General features: G+C 38.0%; 2 protein-coding genes across 5 annotated transcripts in view; both read right to left on the reverse strand.

Annotated features, from left to right (window-relative positions):
• gramd1ba (GRAM domain containing 1Ba) overlaps positions 1 to 10,127 on the reverse strand; it is a 71,704-nt gene extending 61,577 nt beyond the window's left edge. For all 4 annotated transcript variants that reach the window (XM_079599921.1, XM_079599922.1, XM_079599920.1 and 1 more), the window contains exon 1: positions 9,879 to 10,127. In XM_079599921.1, coding sequence (XP_079456047.1) covers positions 9,879 to 10,015 — 137 coding nt within the window. In that variant the 5' untranslated portion in view covers positions 10,016 to 10,127. The remainder of the gene's footprint in view (positions 1 to 9,878) is intronic.
• Positions 10,128 to 13,431: 3,304 nt separating this feature from the next.
• clmpa (CXADR like membrane protein a) overlaps positions 13,432 to 20,955 on the reverse strand; it is a 63,442-nt gene continuing 55,918 nt past the window's right edge. Inside the window, exons 6-7 of the mRNA XM_079598959.1 lie at positions 18,171 to 18,312; positions 13,432 to 16,727 (exon numbers count right to left, since the gene is read on the reverse strand). Coding sequence (XP_079455085.1) covers positions 16,379 to 16,727; positions 18,171 to 18,312 — 491 coding nt within the window. The 3' untranslated portion in view covers positions 13,432 to 16,378. The remainder of the gene's footprint in view (positions 16,728 to 18,170; positions 18,313 to 20,955) is intronic.

A 20,955-nucleotide genomic window follows, 5' to 3' on the forward strand; every position in this document is an offset into this window, starting at 1 on the left:
TTATGAACTTCAAAACAGAAATGGCCATTCACTGCCATTATAAAGCTTGGAAGAGCCAGGACATTTTTTTAATATAACTCTGATTATATTAGTCTGAAAGAAGAATGTCATATACACCTAGGATGACTTGAGGTTGAGTAAATCATGGGCTAATTTTCATTTCTGTCAGGACCACTATCGTCAAATATGATTGACAATTAGCATACAGTTTGGATTGGCGGTCTGGTTCCGTTCTGGGCGAGAACTCCCTGCGCATTCAGCCTAGCATGGATAAGCGCAGCGATAACCCCCCTTGGGGTAAACGGAACAGAACCAACATGAATGTATGCAAATATATTTAATTCAAGATTTTAAAGTAGAACATAATTTGAGAATTTATTCTGATTCAAAGGGAATCAGAATGCCAAATCCTGACTGACGAGAGGAGCTGGGGAGGGAGGAGGGTAATTCGCTCCTAAGAAACGCGATAGCTGCTGATATTACTGAAGAGCTTATATATGTATACGGTGATAGGCGTCGTATTCCTATAGGTAGACGTGGATCAGCTGAGAGTCACTGATGCGAGCTTGACTAACGTGACCTGCCAGAACTAACGCTATGCTTGATTTTTGGATGAACTATCCCTTTAAATAGCACACCTCTTCTCAACAAAACACATGATCATTCATCTACGTAGCATTGAACTTATGAACATTAGTATTTAGATTGAGAGATTTCAACAAACCACTAACCTTAACTAATAATAGTAGTGAAACTTGCCTAATGATAACAATAATCTCATGAATTGCATGTAAACTTCATATTAGGCTTGGCTACACTGGCACGTTATATTATAGCTTCTCTTACAGCTACAGATGGTGAAAACGAGTGGAGGATTACATTGAGCTCAACTTTATATTGAGGACCACCAAGACAGGATTGTGAGCCCTCTAAAAATAGCAGTCTGTCGCTGTAGTGTGTAATAGATTTTCTGAGTTTACCTTCTGGGATGAAGGTAAACCCAGATACCCGCTTTAACTCAACGCGTACTTCCTTCTGAAATCCTCCCATTGCTTTATTTTCTCCATCAAAAGAAACACGATATAAAGATGATACTATGATGTTCATAGGTTGACTGAAGGCCAGCAGTCCCCCTGTGAACTCAAAACTGGTGTCTCAGTTGCAAAGAGTCACATTTACTGTAGAAACCGGATTATGTTCTGCCTCCAACCAAGAGTTTCACCTCAGATGTTGCTGGAGCTGGTTAACATTTCCATTGTGCGAATAAAGGAAGTGTTACTGACTGTGGGCTCTATAGCTTGACCTGATTACCAGCATTAGCATATTATGATAAACAGAGTCCTTCTGCAGAATCAGAGGATCGGTAAACCTGCCTCTACCTCCACTTCTCTCTGTGCAGGGGCGCGCTTTACTTCTGACAACAAAAACATGTATATAGTTGGCAGGTAATTAAAGAAGCATTTATTATGCCCAAAAGAAAAGAATCCCATTAGTGTTTGGGAGCTTCACCGAAGTATTTCTTACTCTCTTTGACTCTCTCATTGGGAGAAAATAACAGGTTTGTCACACACATCCTGTGCCTGGCAGTTTTTACCTACATGTACAAAATCCCACACACAGCGCTCACTAAACAGAAAACTAGGGTGAAGGGACAATGCAATCTTCAACAGTTGCTGAAATTGAAAAGTGCAAGAATGCTTCTGTAATCTTAAGCTCATGAATATTTAATGAGGCATTGTATTTTTTAGCAACATATAGCCAGCCAATGATAACCAACTTGCCATAACATTGAAGCATTGCAGTTTTTCACAATGAATACTTTGGTACCACAATTCGGGGTTCGTAACGGCATTAGGCTAACCCTCCTTTAAAATAAAAAAGTATGAAGAATTGCTGAAAAAAATGGCATTAAAGGGTTAGTTCACCGGTCATTTACGCGCCCTCAAGACGTTCCAAACAACCTGTATGAATTTCTTTCTTTTTCTGAACACAAAAGAAAGATATTTTGAAGAATATGGGTAACCAAACAGTAGACTTCCATATGGGACCCATCTATCATTATTCAAAATATCTTCTTTTGTGTTCAGCAGAAGAAAGAAACTCATACAGGTTTGGAACAACTTGAGCATGAGTAAATGATGACAAAATTTTCCTTTTTGGGTGAACTATCACTTTAAGCATAGTGTGAGCCCTTTTATAAATCATAATTCTGAAAAGAAAAAAATTATTCAGCATAATTTTCCGATAATTTCAGAATTTTCAGCATCATTACTCCAGTCAGTATCACATGATCCTTCAGAAATCATTCTAATATGCTGATTTGCTGCTCAATAAGCATTTTATATTGTTATCAATGTCTATATTTTTGTTTCTATTTTTAAAATTTAAGCGGAAACAGATGCATTTTTCTTCCCAGATTCTTTGATGAACAAAGCATTTATTTGAAACTGAATTATTTTGATGTATAACACAATAAATGTCTGTAATTTTTCATAAATTTAATGCATCCTTGCTGAATAAAAGTATTAAAGGGGTCCTATTATGCCCTTTTATGAAGTCTTGATTTTTTTAGGAGGGGTATACTAGAATATGCTTTCATGCTTGATTGTTCAAAAAGGTTATACAAACAGTAATTGATCACAAAAACATGGTTGGTTTTCCTAAAGCGAGGTGAACCGTCTTACAAAAGCGAGAGGAAGGTCAAACAAATGAGTTTTGGAAACGGGATGGAAAAAACAGTCTCTCTTTGAGATAGCGACAACACAGCTATACAGGCCTCATCCCTGATAATCTCGTCAGATTATCATGACAGAATATGCTAATTGAAGATAGTTAACTCCACATCAGCAACACAAATTCATCAACTAACCATTCAGAGACGTCCTGTTGCATTCTACATGTTGTCACTTCTTCTTGAGTCTCTCCATCTTTGTCTGACTCCGTTTAAACATTAAAGGCAGAACAGTCTCTGTCATTTTAGTGTGTCTGTGTGAGGTAATCGGAGCTGCTAACACACATGAGCTCTTGAAACCCCGCCCTCTGCAGCAGCTCATTTGCATTTAAAGGGCCAGGCACAAAACGGTGCGTTTTTGCTCACCCTCAAAAACTGACAACTTTAACATGCTATATAAAATATCTGTGGGGTATTTTGTGCTAAAACTACACACACACACACACACACACACACACACACACACACACACACACACACACACACACACACACACACACACACACACACACACACACACACACACACAGTGACTGGGGACATCACAGATTTATTTTACATCTTGTGAAAAGGGCATTTTACCACCCCTTTAAATTAGTAACAATGTGACTTCATAAGATTCGGAAAATACGTAGTCCAAACGAGACTTTCGTTGTAGTTCTTGAAAAGGAGATCCTGTTAAATAAAATATCTCCCTTTGGAGTGACTTTGAGCTTTGTAACCTTGCAGATCTTTTTTTAATGCTCGAAGCAACATTACACACTAACTAAAGTTGAAAAAGTGGATAATAGGACCCCTTTAATAAAATAAAAAAAAGGAATGGAAGTATATTTATTGTGGTACCTTATTCTGTGCTACAGTCCAGAGGAACGTTAAGCCTTTCCAGGCTCCGATCAGTTACAGGGGCTCACTATAGACGTCTTAAACGTGATTGGATCAGACACCATAATAATCATATACAGAATCCCTCACGGACTGATGCGTCTAAAGCTTCCGTCCCCTTAAAATGCTGTGAAATTGAAATGTGAAATTCAGAGTCAGGCACCGCCAGTGTAAAGCTAACTGCGTGCGATAAAGTTTGCCTTTGGGGCCTGTGGCACATTCGTGAACTGAAAACGGGGAAATGACACATAATAGCGTGACCACTTTCAGCCCAGCTTATAGGACACACTATCAGTGAGGCTAAAAGAAGGATCTTTGACAACTCTGAGAGGGATGATTCAAAACTTGACATTGTTATATATTTTTAAAAACCAGCTGAAGTGGATTCAGAGAAACATCAATGCATCTCTGCGCAAGTCTTAGCCTTGAGGGGCGTTCACACTGACACCAATAAATCGATAGAGGTCGCAGGCACTGTATTGTGAGCTGCAAACTAGACTGAGCTTCACTTCCATTGGTTGGTGTTGCATCATGTTGTTGTGCATTTGCATGTCATCTCAAACTGACAGTCGTCACTGAAAATGACCGCTTTTTGTTAAATAGCTCATGCACGATTTTGCTGTTTTCTAAAGATGTTGGTATACGAACATAAAACACTCTCTGCGCTGTGCATAAGGACAAAAGCATCTTACTACCACAAACACCAGAGACCAAGATCAGAACGCATAGATGAAACTGCTGAGACCATCAGAACAAAGACCATTAGATGATAATGGATCCGTCCAGCTGCGTTCATAACACTGGGTGAATGTGTGGGAACTTACGCAATGTCACGAGGGACAACATAATATGGGCAAAAGAAAGGCTATGCCTAAAAAAAAAAATCTACTCATCATTTTGATTATTATACTGATGTGGCATACACCCACTAAACATTGTCCATGCAGCTTAATTATTTTTTTTATTTTTTACAATGACCTAATTCTTTCTGAGTCACCAGCCTGATTCACCGTGATGAAAATGCCACATACATGCAAAAACAGTGTTCTCTTTTCCTGGCCCTCCTTTTATCTCTCTTTATGGACAAAGCTATTCAGACAAAAGCTTAATGTTATTACAGAATAAATGCCATTTTTAATGTAAAGTAACACCTTAATATGATGGTCAATCAAATTGAGATCGAGTTATGAACTAGCCTATGTATCAGTGCTGCCCTCTGGTGTCCTGTAACGAAATCAGCTGCCAGAGAATGAATTTCCTCTTTTTCAACAGTTTTATAATTTTACAATTAAATATTTTCTGTAGAGCGACATTCACTTCACACAAGATCCCAGATGCATGCATCTATACACAAAAACATTAATAAGAATATAAATACACTGTAAACAATTATGATCAATAAATCATAAAACTACCAAGTTATACAATATTCAAATAAATTAAATTTAAGTTTAAATTACTTGTACAGCCAATTTGATTACACTTAAAAACAAGACAGCACCTGAAATTAAGTTAAGTTGATATACCACATTAAAATTCAGAATGTTTTAGGATTTAGAAAATTATGTCATGATGTAAAATGATAAAAGTCTAGGAAGCACCTATATAAAAATTCTGGACGTAAAATAAGTCATGGCAGATAAATATGAATAAAATAATAAATTAATCAAATAAAAAATACACTGTGTATATATATGTATCCCTGGATCACAAAACCAGTCACAAGTTGCACGGGTATATTTGTGGCAATAGCCAACAATACATTGTATCGGTCAAAATTATCTATGTTTCTTTTATGCCCAAAATCATTAGGATATTAAGTAAAGATCATGTTCCATGAAGATATTTTGTAAATTTCTTACTGTAAATATATAAAACATGTTTTTTTGTCAGTGAATACAGCACGATCACGACATAAATGGATAACTTTAAAAGCCGATTTTCTCAATGTTTAATTATTTATATATATATATACATGAACAAGTTTATTGTTTAATATCTTTTTTTGTATATTTATTTTGAAACTCTACAAACAATATATTTTTATTCATCATGCATCCCTAAACAAGACATTTGCATTTCTAGGACACTGGTCAAATAAACATAAGCAAGTGCTACGGTTCACCAGTGAAGCATTGCCTCGTGTGGGGTGCTGTCCGTGGTGCTGATATCTCTCTTATCTGTGTGTTATCTGGGAATGCTGAAGGCCCCTGCAGGGGTGGCTTTCTCAAGGCTCTCTGCTGAATCTGACTCACAAAGACTCATCAAGGACACATTTCTGAGAGTCTGAGCAGCTCTTAAGCACAACCGACATGACTCGACTACAAAACAGTGACTTCATTTCATTTTCATCATCTTTGCCTTGAAAGAGATCGGTCAGCCGTCTGCAACAAGAAGCCATGTCTTGTTCTGTCATGTCAACTCTCGGAGTGTTTGTTCTTGGTGGAAGAGATTTGCTATTCTGCTGCTGCTGTTGTTGCTGTTGTTGGTTATTGCTGCTCCTTCATAGCAAGTACAGGACTTGCTACTGCCAGTACACACACAACACACTGCTGTGAGCAAGTAAGACATGCTGCTGCTGTACAATATAGCATACATTAATTACTCATAGCAGATCTATACAGGTGGAGCTGGGGAAGCGGGAGGGTTTTCGATGTGCGTTGCAAACTGTTACAACAAATGCTCACCAAGTATTCAAAGGATGAGCTGCAAGCGTATTGGCTAATGATAAAGCAGGAACCAATCAGCTGTGCCCTATAGAGAGAATGGTGTGATTACAAGCAGGATGGGTTAAAGACCCATTAGCCTGCGTCATCTGGAGTTTTATGACAGAACTTTGTATTTCTAGAAAAAGCAGCGCAACTCTTTTCATGCTCTTGCCTGAAATGTTCTACTAAAAAAAGGTCATAGATTGCAGAGAGACTAATATGTTGTGTCACGCATGTCTAATTCTGGCAGGACTGTGTTGGGAGTCTCATAGAGGTCACAGGTAATGGACAACCAATCAATAATGTGCATAAGACTGTAATGGGCCGCACTGCGCAATGGGTAAAGTGAGCCAGAATGGGCCTGGGGACATAACAATCCTATAATGATTTGATTTCACTGTGTGTGTGGCATCTTTTTAGTCATATTGTATTACAATACACAAAACACTCAGTAAAACGATTTTGCTGAGCAGGTTCTGCAAGGGAGAAAGGATGCTATGGTGCTCTCGGTTGTTGTTACACTCTGAAAAATAAAGGTCCCAAAAGGGGGTTTTCCCAGCGATGCCATTCAAGAACCATTTAAACCAAACAAACCTGGTGAATAAAATAAGAAATACATAAAGCTGCCATTGTGAGACATATAGCCAAAAAACAAACCCAAAATTATGAAAAAGTAGCATTGAGAGATATAGAGTCAGATTCGGTAGATATAACATATAAATTAAGAGAAAAATTACCAATTACCTTGTTATTTTGAGTGGGGAACAGGCTTCCATAGGTAACACCACACTTCTCTTCAATAAGTCACCCAATTTGAGCCATCTTTGAGCCCGTAGTACTATATCAACATACTCACAGATCAAGACTGGGATGGATGGATGGATGGATGGGTGGATGGATGGATGGATGGATGGATGGATGGATGGATGGATGGGTGGGTGGATGGGTGGGTGGATGGATGGATGGATGGATGGATGGATGGATGGATGGATGGATGGATGGATGGATGGATGGATGGATGGATGGATGGATGGATGGATGGATGGATGGATGGATGGATGGATGGAGTGCCTGAAAAAAGCCCCTTGAAAGGTATCTGTACAAGTCAACTTCCATACTTTAAAAATGCTGTGATGCATCAACCTTGAGAAAGATTCTCTGGAGTGAAGCCAAGGAAACGTCTTGAAGCTATATAACGCTTTGAACAAAGCATGCTGTCCTTGTGTTCCTGGCAATCTTAAAAGGGATAGTTCACTCACAAATGAAAATTTTGTCATCACTTACTCACTTATTCCATGAGTTTCTTTCTTCTACTAAACACAAAAGAAGAATTTTAATAAAGAAACAGTTGACGGTAGCCATTGACTTCCATAGTAGGAAAAAAATACTATGGAGGTCAATGGCTACTGTCAACTGTCTGGTTACTGACATTTTTCAAAATATCTTCTTTTGTGTTCAGCAGAAGAAATAAATGCATACAGGCTTTAATGAGAAGGTTACAAGAACTACATGAGCCGAGTAAAACTACAAGCTATATCCCAGTGAATTAATCATTTGATTTACTGTAGCAACGCTTCTGAAGGATGATGACCTCAACTATTTGCTATACTGTGCAGTTTTGTTCGGTATATAATGTGGGTAATCGAGCAAACAAGAGTTGATATCTGCTACTCCGGTTAGCTCTTTCAGCAGAGCCAGCAGCGTGTGCAAGATTTATAGGCCATAATATAGTACAAGGACAAAAATGTGTCACTAAACCATGTGACTTCCATTCTGTGAGCTCTGATCACCTTAAACTAATCTCACTTAGGTGAGGATTCAACCGCTGTCAGGATACAGTGAAAACCAACACAACTCTTAAACATTGGCTAAAAGAATCTCAGGAAAAGTGTCTTTTTGCAATGATTTGTCACAAAATGATGAACATGCTAAGAAGTTAAAAATAAGCAATTATTTCGAAGTATACTTAAAGACCAAGATTAAAGTTTGGACACATGCTCCTGTCCCGAGAATTTTAGGTTTATTTCGCTTCCCCCTTTAGGTTTAAGATGCATTCCAACAGGTTTTATCGTAGCACATTGACTTGTATTGAATGTGCTGTGTGAGGTACGGTATTACTCCGCCGCTTCTTCTTCTGCTTCTTCTGTGCATTCAATGAAATGCCAGCGGTTTGCTTGCAATTGGCAAAGGTGCATTATTGCCACCAACTGGGCTGGAGTGTCTATTATTCAAGCTCTCAACGGAAGAATCACAGGTGTGACGCGTTTGGCAAAATAGGTCCACAAAAGCGAATTAAACATAAAATTCTCGGGACAGGAGCATGTGTCCAAATTTTAATCTTAACCGTTCTATTTCATCAGATACGATCTGTAAACAGGGCTTTAAGTGTAAAATACCGAACTTGTCCTTTAAAACTGCAGTGAACCAAAGACAGTCTCAAAAATGCGGTTTTGAAATCTAATTAACATTAGATATTTATCATATTTATTATTTATTACCATTATGTGTCTGATGTTGTAAAGAGCGATACCTTTGTGCAGTGTTTACTACAGTAACTTGAGTAAAAGTTGACCGAGAGAGTCTCTAAGCTGGTGTGAGTGAGTGGAGGCGGGTTCATTTCATTATATATAATCACACATTGACCCTACAATATACATTTAATTCAAATATTCAATAAGTGATATGCAAGTGTGCATGAAGGTTAATAATATAAGGAGGCCTTCAGCATGATCTCAGCATCCATGCAAGCCCAGAAACTCACAGTGAAGGTCAGATGGACTGATTTCAGATATATCTGATATCTGCATCTGCCTCGGAAAACACTGCAGCTCTAGTTCCCTCTGCAGTGACCTCTAAATACACCGGTTCAATGGCAAATCAATCCCTACACGCTGCCTGTCTTTGTGCTTGAAATCGGCACAGTTTCACACATTCCCTTTGGCTTTAAACCTCCAAATCTGTTTCATGGACAGTTACCACACTGAGAGGTCATCGTCGACCCCAAACTAGGCTGAAAAATATGTGCTAGGCGCATGTTTATTTACAGATCTACTAAAAGCATTTAATGAAATAGCCAGCTAATGAGGTTTTGGCTGTCCTCTGGAGCATTTTCTGTAATTGCTCGCAATCTAGCCTACTTCCAGCAGATTGCGTGCTCTTCTGCAAGCACAGAATGTTTGGACACCATGCAGATTTAATAAAGTTGCAGAGATTGAAAGATGACAGGGGGGGGGGGATCAATTAAGAGGCTATTTTTCTCTTTTTTTCTGTGTGTGTTCAGAAATAAATAGTGTATGTGTGAAATAGATGGCTTATGTTTGATGGGTTTAAGCAGAAGTCATTGAACTTTGCAGTTTCAGACTAATTTAGATAAACGTCCTGCATGTGGAGCTCAAATGTCAACATGACTGACACTTTTCAAAATGACTGACATTTGTCTAAACTAAGACAAGACCTCTGCAACTTCACCAGCTGCTTGTTTGTTCCAAAATCAACCTTTATGTGACAAATTGACTGATTGGATATTGAACATCGCGCTGAATTAGAGACCGTCTTACCTGTGATGTTTCCGCGAGCTGAACGGGGAGAAGGAGGTTTTGCTGCGCCGGGTGGAGATGTTCCCGGACGGGCTTCCGTCCTCCGCCGCTTCCTCCACATTTAGCTGCGGTATGATCTGACCAACTGTACAAGCCATTTTCCTCGACTGCTCATGTAAACAGCTTCTAACCTCCCGTGAGAAGGAAAGTTCGCCTCAGGACGCAATGAGGACAGGAGGTGCTGTTTGCATATCTGGACATGAGGCTGGACTGCAGGGACAGAGAAACTGACGAACTGATTCGAATGATTTGTGATTTCAAGAAGTGACACCTCACGTAATCGTATAATCATGCTGAATTATAAATAAGTGCGTCTTTTTTGAAGAGTTCTGAGTGACACAGGCAAGATAATCCTAATTGCATTAATTTTCCCCATACGCTCAACATTATTTTTTTGTCCCATAAGTCTCAGCGCTTTAAAGCGTTGTCCGATGCGTGAACGAATCGTTGTTGTAATTCGAATCTTTTCAATGAATCGGTTGAACCATGTTCATAAAACAAGTCGGCGTCTCTTTATGTTTGATGATTTATCCAACTGATCGTGAACTGGTAAAAAAAAAAAAAAAAAATGAATTGAGTTTGCAACTTACTTTAATAAAACGTAAGCTAGGCTACTTGAAATATGTTTACGATTATATAGTTTTATCAACAGTCATATTAACCGGAGACGTTTTTTTTTAGATATTATTAAATCCTGTACGCTCTGAACTTTGAACTTAGCCAGCCAAGAAATTAAAATTAATAACCGAATTATATAGTTTAATGCAAAATATATGTTCTATGAGCTCAGCTGAATATACACAACAAATGTGTATAGCCTACCTGTGATGACGTAAAATCTTTTGAACCTGTTCTTTGAACAAATCTTGTAAACGAATTATTGGAAATGAGTCAGACTTCCTTACATTTCACACTTGAGTAGACCGACTTGGAGATTGTCAGTCAAGAGAATCCACAGCGGGGGGAAAAAATCATAAATATGTCTTGTGGAATCTTAGCTGGTTCTAAACTAACAGCATACGTTCGATTGCCCTATAATAAACGGGGAAGACTCAGGAATGGATTCAGTCGAAAGCCAGTGGCAGCTAGGTGTCAATATTTCGAGCCATTTTCCAAATATAAATCTTCCAAGACTGAAAATCTTAGTCTGCTAAAGTCTGAGTTTGATAATAGCCTGCTACACTATATTGCTTCAAAACATAATAGGCATGGACTAATTTCCAGAAAATTCAAATTCTGAACAAAAACATTTAAGTCATTGATTGAACTTTGATATAGGCCATTAGACTAAATATAAAGGGCCTTTCCTTCTCACGTGCTCATGTTTTATTTAGGTTACTCTCCCTATTTTATACTGTTGATTTTCATCGAAGAGCAGTTAAAGCCGCACTTTGGCCAGTAGAGGGCACAACTGCACTAACTCTGTGATCAGGCATCCTAAAACTCTATACGAGATCATCTTATTGTTACTAACAAAGAGGACAGAAATGGATGTTAGATTTTTCAGAATTACAGCTGTGCTCGAGTGGAAAATAAGGGATTTTATATATTTTATTTGTACAGGAAATGTGGGTCAGTCTTCTGTGCAGAGCTTTGGCTTATAGCAGACCGTGAGGTGCTAACAGGCTCTGTTAATGATTTGTCGGAGTGCATACTGATGAAACATGGCTGAATCACAATGAGACTGAGAACAATTACACCACAAAGGAGGGATTAAGGAATGAATAATTAACTTCTTTTCTTCTTTTTTCTCTTTCTTAGCCCATAAGACACAGGATAACTCTAGAAACTTGATTCAAACTCACTTGACTCTCAACTTTTCTTGAGCAGGAACATCAGATGGATGGCTTACCACAGGAAATAAATGTATCCTTAAATAACATTTCAAGGGCCATGTTTGTACAGTGCCTAAAATACTGTAGGCTACTGCCAATTGCCAAATGCGAGTAAAATCAGTGTTGGCGAGTAGTAACATATGAATGTAACATATGAATTCTAACAATGCAATGTTGTGAGACCCTGAACTTCAACAAACGTGAACGGCGCTCGCGACAGTTATTGGGCCAGTGCTGCATCGTCACGAATGTTAAAGCCTTGCCAATTTAAATATTCAAGCATTAGGCTACTCTGTGTGCAAACATCGTCTCAGACAGCAGACAAATACTGAATTAAGCCCGATTTAGGTCTCCTTTCACTTGAATGGACAAATTCATACAAAAGTATGTCAAAAAATGTCTGGCAAACATAGTCGGTTATGTCTAAGGGAACGTAAACAGTTGAGAAAGATAACGCATGTGTTTCATTGGTTCCTTGCATTTGGTGCATTGTGCATTAAAGTGACAGCATCCTAATAATCCTGCTGCCATCTGTGTTTTTAATGTTAATCAAACAACAAAATCACGCATTGCTCTTGACTGAATAACTTTTGTAACTTTAATAAGGACTTATATCTGCTTAATTTAGGCTATACAGTGAATACTATGCAGTGTTATTTAACATTTGATTACTTTATTACATTTCTGTTTCTAAAAATGTGAATTTTCACTGGTATCTAAAATTTGGTGTCATAACTGTCTGCTTTTGCAAAAAATAATAATTTCATGGCTGGTAAAAAAAATATTTATGGCCGGGAAATTTTCTTAAAGGATTAGTTCGCTTTACAAATTAAATTTAGCCCATTTACTCACCCTCAAGCCATCCTAAGTGTATATGTCATTCTTCACTCAGACGAATACAATCGGAGTTAGCCTATATTCATATATTAAAAAATATCCTGGCTATTCCCAGTTTTATGATGGCAGTGGTTCGCAACCAACAGATTGAAGCTCAAAAACGTGCATCCATCAGTCATAAACAAACTTTTAGAAGGCCTTCTGAAGCAAAATGATGAGTTCATATATTCATATTTAACACGTCACAAAGTAAAATTCTAGCTTCCGCATCTTCTAATGCGCAACTTAAGAAATGTATGTCGTCAGAAGTAGCGCAGTACGTCATGCGGCGTAGCGTAAATATCAGCAGCACGGTGGTTGCATTACCATAAGTTGCGCTTTACACTTAAGTGGAATCCGTATGTTCGTTTGGCCGGAAGCTATTTTACTTTAGAAAGTTTGTTTTTCTTACACAAACACATCGGTTTGCTTCAGAAGGCTTTTATTAACACACAGGAGCCGTTTGGAGTTCATTTAAGATGGATGGATGCACTTTTTTGAGCTTCAATCTGTTGGTTGCCATCCACTGCCATTATAAAACTTGGAAGAGCGGTGATATATTTTTTATATAACTCTGATTGTATTCATCTGAAAAAAGAATGTCATATACACCTAAGGATGGCTTGAGGGTCAGTAAATAACAGGATAATTTAAATTTTTGGGTGAACTATCCCAAAGTCACCGGCCATTGGCAGGAGTGGAAAAAAAATCCCTGTTTGGATATCTTTAGATTTGCTTTAATCCACAAAGACAAAAGACGTTTGAGAAAGGAAATCTCCTGAGACAGAAAATGACACTGTTTTCATTGGCTTGCCATTTAATGCTTTATTACAAACCAAAGGAAAATCATTAAGATACTGTACAAATATACATTTGAAATGAAAGGAAATATGTACAAGGTCATTTGTCCAATCAATCAATAGCCAGTAATGTTTAAAAATAATAATAATTCTGAACGACAGAGGGAAATGGCTCATGGTTTCCTTACTCATGCAGTCAAAACACCAGACTGACCAAACAAAACTACTGTAGAGTACAGCTGTAGAAGTCATCGACAAGAATCATGAGTTCATTCCATGTTTACTGGGTATAATGAAAGTTGACGTATAAATACAAAAAGTATTTACATTGGTAACATTTGAACCAAAATCCTTTTTTATAATGCGATTCTTAGTATATAATGTACTGATAAGCACTGAGCCAAAATACTTGCCTTTCTCTAGCTATCGTTGTCATGCAGGTCCATTGCCAATAGTGTTTAGATGCACATTCTCTCAAGCAATTGTATGCAGGGTGTTTAACATTAGAGCTCAGCATTCAATCTGTTCAGCCGTGACTGACCGAACACAAACTCAACTGAACCATGCGTCTCAGCACGTCAACAGCAGACTCAGCCGTACAGGAACAGCGGGTTACGAGGAAGTACTTTAACTAATAATACTTTATTTCCTCACGTTCCCCGTGCGTGGAAAGAGACTTCAAAGCCGGGGAATCGACCGGGTTGTTGGTTAAAGCTAAATCAATGGAAACTGGGTGCAAATTCTGAGTTCTTTTGCGTTTGAGTTGTGAAGGATTGGATTTAGATAAATAAGGTCAGCCTTTGGTTCCTTTACCTCTCAGAGCATTGACATCTAAGTCTTGTTCAATGCAGAGACGGTTATTCCCTGCATCCGGCAAGAAGACATTGTGCTCCTTAAGGGTGACCTGTCACTTTGAATATTTTCTGACATCATGTTCGTCCGTCTAATTCATTTTTGAAGACGTAAAAAAACAAGAGGGGAGGAATTCATGTTATGGCCTCCTGCTGTTTACTAATGCGGACTCAAGAAGCAACATTTTGCTGCTGATTCTTGGTATGAATGCTTCTCTGAGCACTAGAATTCATCAAACATTGAAATATAAGAAGGGAAAACAACTGAAAAACAGAGAAAATATATTTTCAATGGCATTAGAGTAACCAGAACACAAATAGGATACAAATATGATTAATATATAGATATATAAATGTGCACTCAAGAATTTAAAGCTTCTAACCTACTGCAGTTACAATGCTGTGTCTTTTGCTAAAATAGCAAAAAATCTATTTAATCTTAAAAATAAATGGTTGAAAAGAGGAAATAAGCACAAAATAGCCAGCTATACAACACATTCAAAGCTCATTCGTGCAGGCCCAGATGGAATCTGCAGACTTTTCCCCCCACATAAAAAAAAAAAACTGATTTAAACATGATCAAATGTCTTAAACTGAGCAGAAAGCACTACATTCTTATTGGTAGATGAAAGCATTAGCAAATTAGCCATAATATTTCATATAAAAAATATACTAGTATTAAGGGTTATGTAGAGCAGTGGCCTCAGCAAACTTCCAAAAGATGCACATGATGATTTAAAAACGTAATGTAACTTTAATTCATATCACACACGCACACGCACAAAGAATGTAAAATGAAATTTAACTTTTTCCTCTAAATAACTATTGTGTTTATTGAAGATCATTTGTTTTTGAAGAATCTTAGATCTTCTTGAATCACAAAATGGATCGTAATGCAAATTTGAAATGTCAAAATCCAGTTTGTCAATAAAAAATTTCAAAACAAGCAGCTTTGTCATAATTTCAGCAGAAATATCTTTACATTTTGTTGGAAAATGGCGGACCCTCGAGTCAAAAACGTTGAGAACCACCAATGTAGAGCTTTGACCAGCCGTTCGAAATCTGTGTAGAACTAGTGCTTTCCACGCAGGCAGATTGTGTGTGGGCCTGCTCGTTCGGTTTCATCGTAATTGGTTACACACTTCAGACCTAAATAAACCAGCCTGACCCAACCTCATCATACTTGCATCCAATGGGATGCACCAACCAGACATCTGATTTCAATTGCAAATACCAGGAGCCAAAGCCGAGCCAAACCATTTCCCCATTGAGACAATCAACCTCATTACTGAAGATACTGTATTCATTATCCTGAAGAATGTGACTGAATGATTTAAAGGGATTGTGCACACACACGTTACGAATGCCGTAAGATACTTTAACTGAAATATATATGGAATTCCTATAAATACCTATTAAATACGGAATACTTCTATTCATATGGAATATTTATAGCTCTAATGAGGAACAAACCAATTTACTGTCATTGTTTATGTCACGGTGTGTTGATTTCTCCTCGTTCTGGGCCAATCATAGCGTCTGCGCCCAGCAGGTGACCTGCCATTGGCTGTTGGGGTGTGATACCAGCTGGGCTGCCTGGCAAATGCTGATTGGCTGAGGAAATGAGTGGCAGATGTGAATCCTCGTAGGGGCGGACGAGCAGGTGCCGGAAAGAGTTCGCTTATGTGAATTCCTCCTCCAGTTCTGTAGCTGTCAGTTCAAACCCAGCGAGGACAGGAAGTGTGTGGTCAGGTGGACAGGCTGTCTGTCTGGGTAAAGGCAGAGCTGAATCTCTGCTCATATCTGCCTCTTTTGTTTGCTCAAACCACCATAACAACACAAGGCACAGTCCTCACATCTTTAAACCCTTTCAAAATACATATACTTCACGAGGGGTCTCCTTCCACTTCAGTGTGCACATAAAAACAACAAAAAGCATTTATTTTCCATCGTTGAATCAAAAGGCCTGTCCACCTGCGTTTTCCGCAGGGAATGGGAAATCCTTTGGGAATGTTCCTGATACCAGATGTGGGAGTTGATGCTTGTTGCGGTGTGTGTATTTATCTGTTTGTGTGTGTGTTTATGTGTGTTTTGTATTCCTACACAGTCTGGAATGCCTTGGTTTGCGCGGGGATCATCACCGGTGTGGCGCCCATCCTCGTCAGGTTCCCTGGGCTGAGCTTTGCCGAGCTGGGTTTGGGGCTACTGCTGGGCTCCGGTGGTTTGGGGACCACGTGGTTGTACGGCGGTGGTACTGAAGGGAAGTTTTCGGGCTGCCCGCTTTCTTTAAGGGCAGCCACCACGGGCAGTCGTGGCCTGGGCCCACGGGGGGCGCTGTTGTGCACCATAGACTGAGTGGAGGAGGCCCCGGAGCGAGAACTACCAGAGCGAGAGGAGGAGAGAGAGTTTGGCTTCACCAGTTTGGCTTTGGGAGCTTCCGCGTCTTCCCTAAAACATAAAAAAGAGAGACACCCCTTATGAAAAGAAAACATATTTCCCTATATATGAATCATCAATATATTAAATGGTTTAACAGTATATAAAAAAAATAATAATAATAATAATAAAAAAAAAATATATATATATATATAATATATATATATATATATATATATATATATATATATCCTTTAACAGTCAAAGCATGCTGGGAACTAGAAATCTGTTGTAACTCATTCCGTGAATGTGTGTGTATATATATATGTGTGAACATACTTTCACATTTATATAGAAACATGTATGAGCAATAAATGTACACAATAAAGGATAAATGCTATTTATCCTTTATTTACAAAAATGCTATTTTTGTCTTCATTCATAAATATTTTATATGTATTAATATATAGACATGGTCAATGCATATATTGCAGTTTATTGAAAAATATAAGCACTAGTTTCCCATATATTGAAATGTATATATCGCATTATATTTAGCAGTATATTCCCATATATTTTTGTTTCGTAAGGGACTGTGAGATGCTTTATCTTGTTGTGTATACTTAGCATGCAAGGCCCTGCAAATGTCTGTGCCAAATTGGAAGTGTTATTATTCAGACGGCTAGCTATAAACATGTCAACTCCCTCGGAAAGAATATTTTTCAAACTGTTGGTCCTCCAGGACAGTAGCTGACGTGAAACGACTAAATTCCTGTAATAACGGCAACGCCCCTTTGCGGGAATGCTAAGAATGCAATACACACTTGTGATTTTCTGACTTGATTGTTCCAATCAAGTTTGTTCCTTGAACTATTCCATTCACTAAAATATATACTAAAATGTATTTTGAAAATCAATATTAACAATATTTTTTCAACTACACTTGAAAACACAATTTTTTTACATTAATTTAAAAATATATTGGAAAATATATTTTTGCCATACGGGCGACTAGCTAAAAGCTTTTCTTTTCAACAACTCACATGGAGTTCATTTCAAGCCTAAATGCATTTTTGTCTCAAATGTAAACAGAGTTGGCATAGCTAGAAGCATTTGCATTCACAAACATGCATAGAGTATGTTTAGGGCCTAAATGCACTTTACATTTTATAAAATGTTTTGATAAATTCACTAAAGCGTAAAGACACTCAAATACCTTTAAACCCTTCAGGCTACTGGCTAACAAGTAGGGAAAGTGACTTCTGCTACACTGGAACCAGATGTATCTCTTTAACCTCAGCGAGAGCAGTGTATATGTGTGTATCTTGCTGTCATTTGCTTTGTTAATGCTCACTCATCCTCCAAACCTGCATAATTCATCCTGACACCCGCAAATTAGCCTAGACATGAATGCAAGTCAACAAAGAGAAATAGAGCTGCTAGACATTATAAATAGTGTCAGGCTGAAATTTGCAATTATGTCCAATGTGCTATTTACATTTTTATTTTTTTTACCTTATTTCATTGGGCGCTTCCTCCTCCTCATATTTCTTCTTCTCTTTCTTGCGGAAAACAAGCCAGACGATGAGGATGATGAGTAGAACGCCGAAGGACACGCCCACCACGGCACCAGCCACCACGCCCATTCCACGGACATCTGCAAAAGAGCGGACACTTCACAGCTGATTCCATTTTATAATAAGTTATGGTTTATGCTAAGGTAAGCTTCAGTGTTATTATTGTCAAGTCAAGTCACATTTATTTATACAAAGTTCTGGCATGAAACTCTAGATGGCGCAGGCTAATAGGTCCTTAACTTAATCTGCTTGCAATCACATAATTCTCTATAAAGAACAGCTGATTGGTTGCTGCTGTATCAGTAGCCAATGAGCTTGCTGCGCATCCTTCAAATACTTGGTTAATGGTGAGCATTTGCTGTAGCAGTTTGCAGGGCACATCAGAAACCCTCCACCTTCCCCAGCTCAACCTGTATAGATCTGCTATGGGTAATTCATGTACGCTATATTGTACAGCAGCAGCATGTCTTACTTGCTCACAGCAGTGTGTCATATATGTAATGGCAGTAGCAGGTCCCGTACCTTTGCAATGGAATAGTTACATTGTACACCCACAACATTGTATTCTATTCACAAATAACACATATAGAGTCCAGAAGTGCCTAAAACTGTTTAAACATACACACTCACTATACACTACTAGGGGTGTCACTTTTGTGAAGATTTTTGTCAGATTTTTTAGATAAGTGTTCATTGAATTGATTGTAAAATCGATATTCCATCTCCAAAGACGTTTCCATTTTCAACGCCAAATACAGGCAAATCCACGGACGACTAACAGGCATTAGGACAAACCTAAAGCGGGCGCTTGAGACGCGCACAAGTCAGCAATATTTCTGATGATTTATTGGCGTGAAGTTTCATGAACAATGACAAACAGGAGCTCAACATTCTTGAAAAACAATAAGCAGAGTGGACTGCCATAACATCAATGAAAAACATTACTGCAGGCTTCAACATGGCTGTGTTCAGGAGGAAAGAAATCACTGTTAAATAAAAGTATTTGTCATTGAATTGTTTATTCCAAATATTCATTCAAAAAATGCTGATTCATCCAGTCATGAATCAAGTAAAGTATTTAAAGGTGGGGTATGTGATTTGCAAAACGGCTGGCAGATTTTGAAAATACACAACTCAAATGGTCCTACCTTCTTTCCTTTGACTCCACCCATTCAAAGAACATGGACATGGATGGGGGGAGGGGGGGGGATGGTACGACCGATTGATTGACGCACTTACTGTCCAATGATTCCAGGTGGTCTTGGAAATGATTGGCTGGAGTTTTTCGAGTCCTGCCCGTTCCACAGATGATTAAATTGCTTAATTTTTATTTCAGTGCTTCTAACTCAGTGGCTGTAAGTGGGTTAGGAATAGGATTTTAAGTGATTTTGAAAAAATGGCCAAAAAAGAGTCTTACAAATTACATACCCCACCTTTAAGTGAGTCATTGAATCATTCATTCAAACTTTTTTTTAAATAATTCATTCAAATCAATGAAACATTTTTTAAATAGACTGCAGCAATTCACTTTTTTTAGAACCTCTAGTAAATTGCATGTTATTTTTGTTTAGTTGTTTATTCAGAATTGCAAGAGAATCGTGATCTCTCTTTTTTTTTAAAAAAGAGAGAAAGAAATTGTGATTCTCAATTTATCCAGAATCGTGCTTCTTTTAAAAAGACACATAAAATAAAGTTTTCATGCTCAGAATAGACTAATAAACAGCCTGTAACAAGCAGCCCCCTCTGCATTGCAGATACCTGAAGGAGTGTAACTCACCATGAGAATACTCCAGCAAACAGCACAGCATTAATCAACCTACCGCACTCACTGTGCTCCTTCCTTTAATAATATGCCATTTTTTGCATGAATTATTTTTTTCTTTCCGCCACATAATTAATTATTTCTTCTAATTCCATCATCTGATATTTAATTATGCAGCAGAGCAGTTTGAGAAAGGTTTGGAGGAAGGGATTAAATCAATGAACAGTGTGTTAAAAAAAAAGGATGAATTCTTTATTTGGATGTTAAATAGTGCTGAAAGATTGCACTGCATAGCAGAATTGGTCAGGAGGATCTCACTGCCATCTTCACAAAAAAAATACTGTGGGTTGCTATACAGCAACGACTTGTGCGGACAGTAATTCAATTACGTCTTGGAAGCAAGCATAAAACAGCAACGCAACGCAAAACAAAACAAAAAAAGCTAAGAATAGGAATTTATAGTTTGCATAAATCTGTGTCTGTATCAAACAAACAGAAACACACTAGCCAAGAAGTTCAGAATCACTACAAAATACAACTCATACTACATTGTGTCATGCAGCATGTATACTGTTAGTATGCTAATTTTCTGTATGCAATACTCAGACTGCCTATTGTATCCCACAATGCAAAGCATTCACTTTATTTGACTTTCCATTTTCAGTTCGACAAACAAAGCAGTAGAAAATTTGTGACATCTTGGCTTGTTGTGTTTTTTTTTTTTTCAGACTGCAAATAATATATTTTTTTGACAAATTAGCTTAAAAAATTCAATTTGCATTTTTATTTTCAAGGTAATGGATAACTGGATGTCACTTGCTAAATTAAACATGAAGCACAATAAGGTAATGTGTCAACAGTGTAGCATATTACTGTTTGAAGCATTTGTCAATGCATAAAGCACTATTTTTTGAAAACAGTATAGGTAGTTGGCACAGTATGCAGTAAGATGTATGCTAAT

Source organism: Phoxinus phoxinus (assembly GCF_949152265.1).
Source record: "Phoxinus phoxinus genome assembly, chromosome: 23".
Classification (NCBI taxonomy): domain Eukaryota; kingdom Metazoa; phylum Chordata; class Actinopteri; order Cypriniformes; family Leuciscidae; genus Phoxinus; species Phoxinus phoxinus.